This window comes from Anabas testudineus, chromosome 5 (assembly GCF_900324465.2).
Source record: "Anabas testudineus chromosome 5, fAnaTes1.2, whole genome shotgun sequence".
Taxonomy (NCBI): Eukaryota; Metazoa; Chordata; class Actinopteri; order Anabantiformes; family Anabantidae; genus Anabas; species Anabas testudineus.
Window position 1 is genome coordinate 11,217,333 of NC_046614.1, and position 8,937 is coordinate 11,226,269.

At 38.8% G+C, this 8,937-nt stretch overlaps 2 protein-coding genes across 3 annotated transcripts in view; one reads left to right on the plus strand and one right to left on the minus strand.

Annotated features, from left to right (window-relative positions):
- gdf11 (growth differentiation factor 11) overlaps positions 1 to 3 on the minus strand; it is a 19,091-nt gene extending 19,088 nt beyond the window's left edge. For both annotated transcript variants that reach the window (XM_026349916.1, XM_026349915.1), the window contains exon 1: positions 1 to 3. This exon is cut by the window's left edge and continues 758 nt beyond it. The gene's annotated coding sequence lies outside the window, so the exon portion shown is untranslated.
- A 3,476-nt stretch (positions 4 to 3,479) lies between these two features.
- Positions 3,480 to 8,918, plus strand: si:ch1073-456m8.1 (leucine-rich repeat flightless-interacting protein 1). Its single transcript, XM_026348241.1, has 6 exons — positions 3,480 to 3,700; positions 4,006 to 4,080; positions 5,110 to 5,145; positions 5,411 to 5,572; positions 5,687 to 5,770; positions 6,029 to 8,918. The coding sequence occupies exons 1-6, from the start codon at positions 3,602 to 3,604 to the stop codon at positions 6,584 to 6,586; spliced, it is 1,014 nt and encodes a 337-aa protein (XP_026204026.1). The 5' UTR covers positions 3,480 to 3,601; the 3' UTR covers positions 6,587 to 8,918.
- The last annotated feature ends 19 nt before the right edge of the window (positions 8,919 to 8,937 follow it).

Sequence of the window (8,937 nt, forward strand, 5' to 3'; positions counted from 1 at the left end):
GAAGTGTCACTGAAAAATGTGCAAGTGCGGCCAAATAGGGGCTCTTTATATATCTCTGCTGCCCGGTGTCGTAATCCGTCTCCATTGGCTAAGATTGCAACAAAAGGCTTTTAGGTCTGTCACCAAGTCAAGAGGGACAGAGCGAAGGGAGGGAGCATTCACTGTTAGGAGAGGATTCATGTTTTTACAGTGCACAAACAACCTCTCACATTAGAGATATGGCCCAATTAAGTTACTATGATGATGATGATGGCACAAAGTGGCTCTCTGTTTTACACTGTTTCATGGTATAAATGGAAAAAGCCGCGGGAATTCTTCACATTATCTGACAAATGACATCATTTAGGATGCTTTTTCAAAAAGCAGTCACTGAAAATGTCCAGGTGATCAGATGCAAATTATTTGGATTATTTAAACATTTTCTCAACAATGTTTTTTAAACTGAGCGTCAAAGTCTTATATGAACCAGGAAAGTGATATGTCATCCTCTACAAAGTGAAAGGACAAAGTATTCTGTTATTAAAGATTTAAGATTTAACAACTACTAAATCATTTATTCACAATGATAATACATTTTAATAAATGGTCAATATACCACCAGGTTTTGTATCATTCAGCAGGAGGATGCATACTTTCTATGTTGACCTGATTAAAAATTAATCTATACTCATTTATGACATTGGTAGAAAGTCTAGTTGAAGTGGTATGAATTCCTAAGTGGTTTCACCTTTTATTATTATGGCATTATGGCATTTTAGATTTCATATGAGCCTTATTTCATCCAACACACGTAAGAATGTTGAGGTCTAGAAGGAGAAATGACTAGAAACCATGGTGATATACTACTGTCATACGTTTAAAAAAAGTTGTTTTAATTTTAAAACACAGTTCTACAATTGCACTTCTCACAGAGTGACTAGTTGTCTTCATTCACTGTGGCATCACTGACCCACTACTGTCATCTGCTGGAGAAAAACTCAGCTGCAACTGTTTTGGTGATTGTATTTCATGTGAGCTGCAACTTACCCTCCATAGTGTGGTAACATTGTGCAGCTGTAGTTCGTAATTACGAGTAGTAAACAGGTTTTTACTATTTTTTTACCACCTGTTTTGAATTTACCAATATTTATAATAAAGGTAAACTATTTCTACTGCAGCGTTAGATGCCATTTCATTCTCCGAGGCATCACAGAACAATCTGACCAGACTGGACTCAACCAGTTTGGTGCCCAAACACAAAAATCTTGTCGCTCAATCTGATGCCATCCCCCCCCATGAGCAGCAACTCTCCTCCCTGGCTGGAGGTCTACAGGAGGTCTCTATCTGGTTTTTGGTCAGGCCAGCAATGTACCTGAAACCCATCCATCCACAACCTGGGCTCACCAGGAGAGTGCAATCCTTAACAACATGTCAGGACAGAGGCACATGGTGGAGATGTTCACCGGCTTCAGAATGGACAAAAGAAAGACTAGCAACCCAACTTCTGTGTGCTTGACTTTCTCAATGGCACCCAGGTCAGTTATACCCTCTGAAACTCTGAGGTCATGCATTGTATTCCCATGGCCACAGGTATCATCCACTCCTCGTCCTCTCCAGCGTGGACAGGCTTGTTTTATATAGAAAAGAAGGGCAGGACACACATGTGCATCGACTTGTGTGCCGTGACTCAGCATGTTCAACCTGTTCAAGTAGTTTTCCAGATTCACCTGGAGAACCAAGCACCAACACTTCTTCGGTTTATACTCGTCTTTAGACAGATTATTGTTGGCTACATCATGATTGCTGCTTCTTAAAACACCTCAGCCAACCCACACTTCAGTGGACTTTGCAGGCAGACCAAGTCATCTAAGAGTTAAAGTGGTGCGTCTACTTAGCATACTTGAACATGGTTGCCAGCTTGTGGTCAAGAAGGACACTTAGAATATGAGAGTGGGAGGTAAAAGTAATGCTGTACCAGGATTAAGGCCTCAGTGGTGCACTTACATTCATCTGCTAGGTACCTGATAAATGGCAACCGTAATTTCATGACTGCACCTCTCTACATGCTGGGGCAAAGGGTGTGGTTGTCCACATGTCCCAGAAACTAGCTCCTGTTTTTGATTCCTCTCCAGTTCTTTATCAACGCCCGTCACAGGAGCATACATGAAAAAATACTCTGTTTCAAGTAAAGGTCCTGTATTAAGAAGTACTTACTTTTACTAGTAGGTATTTATTCCTACCAGTAAAAGTTCGACTATATACCACCATACCAAAAATAAACATGCTCATTATGCAGAATGGTTGAAGAATATGATATCTTTGGATTTGAATTCATGTGTGGGCCTTGCCATTTCATTTTTAATACTGCGGCTTAATGTGGGGATGATTTTATGACTTCATATAGTTTAATCTCTAATGGGCAGTACATCTTAATTTATTATCTTTTGTGTATTGTTTGTGTAATGTTTCTAAATCTAATCAATGAGAGGTGAATGGCTGAAAGGTGTGAAACTAGTACTTATGGAAATGTATTTAGTCACATTTATAATAAACCATTAAACCTACCTGAAAATACCTTCGACATGTGCTGTGGTCAGTGGTGAAAAGTAGAAGAGGACATCCTAAGGACGTACTTTATGTGAGTATTCCTATTTGATAATAGATAGATGGATTAACCACATAAATAATCACATGGGCAGTTCAATTGTGAGCGTTTTTATGTACCCAGGACTGTGCAAAGTAAATTTTAGAGCATCGGGGTTCCCATTACAGAAGAGCAAGGGGGAGATGGCTAATAAAAAATGTGACTGGCAACTTGAAATGTGTGTTAAGCTCTAGATGTGGTAGGAGTAGGTTCATTCCTCAAATAGAAAGTACTTGCCTAAAAAAATAGATGTACTCCACTACAAGTAGATGTACAATTGCAAATTCTTCACTTAAGTTGAAGTATCTATTTACTTTAAGCACAAAATAGAAAACTATTTGAAACAGTAATGAATTAGAGTCTGTCGATGCCATGAAAGAATCTGCCTACTCCTGATTTGTTCAACAAACTTTCAAAGGTGAAAATTAAGGTAAAGCAAAGTTCTACTAATTAATAAAATCCACTTTTAACCTTTTAATGTAGTGACAGCTGGTTAATCGATAATAATATCCTAATAATAAACCATCATTTATTAGATGGCTGTATTTTATATATTAATATTTACCTGCAAACAACAACAAAATAGATAAAACTGTTAAATAAATACACTGGAGTAAAAATGTGCAGTACCATGAAAATACACAAAAGTATAGTACTAGTATCAATGTATTTAGTTACTTCTTAACTACAGTACTTTAGTGTGCAGCTTATCTAAATACATAAAGGTTTCTTCTAAACTCCCTGCAGCTTCAAAACACCTCCTCTGCTCCGTGCATGTCTGATCTTTGACTTTCTGTGGGTGGAGGGAGGGCGGTGTTGCAGCCCGTTTGGTCCCCGCGGCTTTCCGTAGTTCAGGGCCTGGGCGTCGACGCAGTAGCGAACTCACGGCGGAAACAAACAACCGAACAAGACCTCAGCTCGCAGCTCGGAGGTGTCTCTTACATAAACGGGGACTAGAGAGAGTATAAAACAGAAAACATGCATTCAGTCACGCTGGACAGCAGTGGTTCTCCGAGGAAGCGGACGTTTTCTCGGGGAATGAGCGAGGACGAGTCTCTGCGCAGCATCATAAAGGAGGTGAGGGAGAAATCACGACGTGCGTCGGGCTAACAGCTAAAGCTACGACTGTTTCACCATTTAATGTGTCGCTTCTTGAATATTAACGCCAGTAAGTGTGAATGTCAGTTTCTTTAGGTCAGTTTGAGACGATTTACGGCATCATGAATTGATTTGTTTTATCAGGCCTGTCGCTTCAGCTAACTTCCCCGTTAACGGTAGTGTTTAAAGTAACTTTGCCGTGTTTTTACTGTTTGTAATGCTGGGATGTACCTGACGTGTTTGTTTGTTTGTTTGTTTGTTTGTTTGTGTGATTGTTTTATCAGACTGATTGTTCATCCAGACGCCTGACACGAAGCGACAGCCGAGCAGGGACCCTGAAGAGGAGAAGTGACAGTCAGGTAGGAGCCAGCTGTGACCTGCACTGACCTGCAGTGACCTGCTGTGACCTGCAGTGACCTGCAGCACAGTGTGATGAACCCTAAGCTGCTCTGACAAACTACATTTACTGAACTACGTTGTAAAATACTTGTACCTGTTTTGAGTATTTGCATCCTATGCACCGTTGTACTCCACCACCTTTATTACATGTTATCATATCCTATCAAACCCTCAGACACTGTATAAGCTTATACAATATGAAACATGTTTGAGTGTTAAACTAGTTGTTTGTTTTTGTTATGGTCCAGTCATGAGTTGTTTTTCACCAAAGAGAAATTTCTCACCTGACTGATTTTTCTTCAATCAACAACTACATGATAGTTATTGATTAAAAAACAAATATTTGAGACACATCCAACACTGAGTGCATTTATTTTTCTGCACAGCACACACTTTTATATTTAATAATTTGTTTACTGTTATTTAAATTGAGGTTGAAGGCAGAACTCACAGTTGTAATTGAGTAATTTTAGATTATATACTGTATCTGTACTTTTACTTAGAAAAACTCTTTATTTTTATTTTAAAGGATTACTTGCAGAGCATTTAAACTTGCCTTCAGTCAACTTACCTACAATAATATCATGTTATTCATGTCATTTTTTGTTTTGCTGAAGGCAATGATTTAAATAATGTTCTTAAAATCTTAGTATGTCAGTGTTGCACCAAATCCTGTGACCTTCATTTCAGCTCTATTGCTGCTACAAACATTTTTATCTCACCCGAGAGCTGTTCTGAGGCACATTTAGATTGGGTGAAGGTCACACATTTGTTTTCTCCGAACAACCATGTGAATTCCTATGCGCTCCAGTTTCTGCTACCCCATGTATATATATATATATATGTGACCTTCTCTGTTTATATGGTGCATATTTGTTTTCTCTATAGCTCTCGCAATTTGTCATTTGTCAGTCATTTGAAAAAGCTTAAAAAACGTTTTTGTAAAAATGTTCATGCAACTTACTACAAATTGTAATTTATTTCTCCAGTTTGACCAAGATCTCGACATGGGACTCCCAGAAATGGTGAATATTTTCTCCTGTCATTCCTATTGTCCTTGTTATTGTCATTATGAATATAATGCTGGTTATTACTGTCTAATGTCAGGTATAATATCAGCCCACTGCAGTGATAAATATTTCTTTACATATGGAGGGATTGTCATGGCTCCAGATGAGGCCTCCCACTGATGGCTGCCTCTGAGAGCTCACTGAACACTTAACCACCCACTGCTGGCATACATTCCTCTAAAGTTGCCCACACTGATTTGTAACTTTGTTTGTGACTTAGTTAGAGCTGCAGGCCAGCTATGATGAGGTGGTGCAGGAGCTGCGTGGGCTGGAGGTCGAACGAGAGGCTCTGTTGTTCCAGGTGGACGTCCTACAGGACACGCTGGAGGGGGTAGAGGAGCTGCTGGCCGAGGCCCAGAGGGAAGCTGGACAGGCTAATCTGGTATGTTGTGGACTCACTAAAACTGAAACACCACTTCACTTCACCTTCACTGATTGTAACAAAGTTTGAAAACGAGCAATCTCTCATGACGTGACTGTGTTTCTGCTTTTGTAGGAGCTGGAAAGAGAGAAAGAGGCCAAGAAGAAGCTGGAGAGCATGGTCTGCTCCCTGATGCAAGAGTTGGAGAGAATAAAAGAAGTAAAGTGACACATTAAATAACATTACTAAGGCAAAAAGTTTTTACATCGTATAATATTGCGCAGTTAGTCATAGTGTTATTGGCTCATTGGAAAATATCATACATTACACATTCTTCATATATAAATTTTAGCAAGGGGGAACTCGTCAAGTGTCCAAACAACTTTAAAGTTAATGCTAATTGCATTAAATCAAATGAATGTGTTATACAAAAGAGATATTATACTTAGTAATGGAAAATTAAATTTCTCCTCGTAGGAAAGGAATAACAAACCATCTGCTCCAATCAGCGCACATGGAAATGAGGGCGAGACAACAAGACAAGGATCCCAAATGGAAAATGAACAGATTGAAGCTGCACAGAGAGAAGACACGTGTTCGTCTGCGTCTGAGCCTCTCGGCAGCAAAAGCAGAGGCGGAGCATCTGAGAAGGTGGTACAGAGTGTAGGGGCAGAGGATGAGGGAAGCTTCCTGACAAAGCTGCGGAAGTTTGCCAGTAAGCCCCTGGGCCACATGCCTTCTCTTGCACTGGACAGCCAGGCTTCTGAAGATGGGGTCCTCCAGAGGCCTTACGAAAACAGCGTCAGTGATGGACGAGATCCTTCACCTGACAGGAACGACTCAGACAGCATAAGTGCCTATGAAGATGCGTCTGCTGAGACTCCAGAGCAGGACAAGATTTTTCCAGGTGAAGGAGATGCTTTGGATCTGCCCGACGATTCTGAGAATAAAGAGAAAAGTCCGACCGCCAGCTGCCAGGACAGCGAGAGCAAGACTGAAGACCCCAAAAACCCTGAGGCCTGCGTTGTGTCTTAACTTTATCTGTTTTATGTTTGATTTTAAATTTCCACTAATCTTATATTTATGTTCTTAGAAAGCTTTGAGGCTATCAGTAATGCTCGAAGTTGTTGTAATTGGAGCTGCAATGAAAAAACAATTAGTCAATGATGAAGGAAAATTAACAATTATTCTGATAATTGACATATTTTCATTTTTCAAGCAAGAAATGCCAAACTTTTTCTGGTTTCAGCTTTTCAAATGCAAGACTTTGCTGCTTTTTTGTCACACGTGATAGTTAAATATCTGTAATCGCTGATAGGACAGTTTTATAGACTAAATGGAATAGAGTCTTTAGCTATTTGGATTAACTGAGAAATGAAATTGGCAGATTGACCAATAATGAAAATGTCAGCAAATGTTGTTAGTTCCTAGACACTGTAGTAGGAATGTAAGTTTCAGTTTTAAATTCTCAACAAAGGGAACTCAGGATCCAGGTGGTTTTAATGGGAATTCCGCTAATTCTTATAATTATTTGCCAATAATTTCTTTTTCATATCTGTCTTAACCTTAGACATGGAAAATAGTCCATGTTGCTTTTACTGTTTACCTCTCTGCTAACCTTTTAAGAACATTTGTTTGTACACTAACAGCTGCCTAGACACAAATCAGGATTTATCTGTGTACAAAACACAGCAAGCTCTGCAAGTACTTGGTCAGGGACAGTTGCTGTTCCAGTTATACTGTATCTACTCATCTAGTAAAACAGACATTCAGAGAGGAACATTTCAGGTAACTACTGCTGCACAGTAAGAGCTAATAGGAGTACAGCCTCTCATACATTGGGCAAAATAAGTTTTCAGCATGTGATAGCTTGGTAACAAATGATGCATTAACAAATGGCTAGAGAGGAAGTAGTAACAGCCACATGCATTAAACCGGCTAACAGGTACGTTTTTCTTTTTTGTTGATTGGATTGTAATAACGTCTATGTTCTCTTATTGAGTCGATACCAATGACTGATCTTAATTTCATGTGAATAGCTGCACTGGAAATAGGTTTAATTATTGAATGCTTATTTTCCTCACCGTCCTGCTAAATTGCATTTAAATACATTCAGTCAGTTGCAGGGCTCATTGTAACGAAGGTCATGTTTGACAATGGTCATTGATAATCAAAAACAGCTGTTATTTAGGTTAGAAGAAGTATAAGCGAAATGCATTTCTAAATCTATTTACTGCCTGACTGATCTACCTAAGAACGTTTATTTTTCTACCTTTCATACAGCCCCCTTTTCCTGTTTTATTTTGAACATTTAGGAAAATGGATTTGGCTGCATTTGCACTACTTTAACGTTTTTGTACTGTGGCATAAATATGTCATAAGACGTTAGAAACCACATTCCCTTTACAACCAAATACATCAGTGAGACATTCAACAGCTGACCTGCTGCAGGCTGTGTTCTCTTTATCTGCATGGCGATACGGTATGTTTGCACATTTGCAGTTAGGTCTGCTGAATTTAGTCTCCCTGGGTGTCTCCAATTGCTGTATACGTTTTGTAATTATGCGCAATTTGTTATGTTCGTTTTTTGCAAGGTTACATTTCTATTTTCAATGTTTGAGATATGAGTAGACCCTTTGACTACATTTATGAGGAACTGTTTGCATGAGCACATATGAATGTAACTTAATTTCCAAACTGCACATGCATTGATCTTTGTCAATTGTTAGTACCTTTGCATGCAATAATTTCACATAAATACATACTAAGTCATATTTAGATCTAAGTTACTTACTGCAAAATGTGGTGTTATGAAAGGATTTTAATGTAGTTTGCAAAACGCGCGTCATTCTTTAATCACCATTTCACAGTTTGAAGGTGGTGCTTACAAAAGGTTTGAGTTTAAGGGAATCTGCCACTTCGTACTACAATGCTGACAACTGTTTCTGCAGCAGAAACAATATTAAGTACAACAGTACAATTATGGGAATTTGAAGATGCTACATTCCATGTTTTGGCTTAAAGGCAGCATTTTGTTTTTAATGAATTATTTGTCTTGTTTTTAATTTGTGCTTGTTTATCATACAGTCCTGTTTCAAAGTAATGCTGGTTCACTTAGTACTTGATTCTCTGCTGACTGCCATGATGCACAGATCATTGGAAGAAGAAACCGCTGTTGATGATTTGCTGTTTTCACTAAGTGAGGTTACTGTTACTGTAATTCACATGTGCTGTGGTGGTAATTTGTAAAGGTCAAATATTTCAGAGCAAATATCCACATTTATTGGCCTGTAAAGTTGTTGTCAGTTTATTATTAACTTCCTGACATGTCAAAGGGTTATTTTTTACAGTAAAGTTACTGTATTCACACTGCGTTAAGTCACGTT

Bases quoted from the DNA above. Each gene is read 5' to 3' on its own strand.
- si:ch1073-456m8.1 (XM_026348241.1), top strand. From the start codon at position 3,602: ATGCATTCAGTCACGCTGGACAGCAGTGGTTCTCCGAGGAAGCGGACG. The intron at 4,081-5,109 runs GTAGGAGCCAGC...TTATTTCTCCAG, and splicing joins AGAGGAGAAGTGACAGTCAG to TTTGACCAAGATCTCGACAT. The intron at 5,146-5,410 runs GTGAATATTTTC...TTTGTGACTTAG, and splicing joins ACATGGGACTCCCAGAAATG to TTAGAGCTGCAGGCCAGCTA.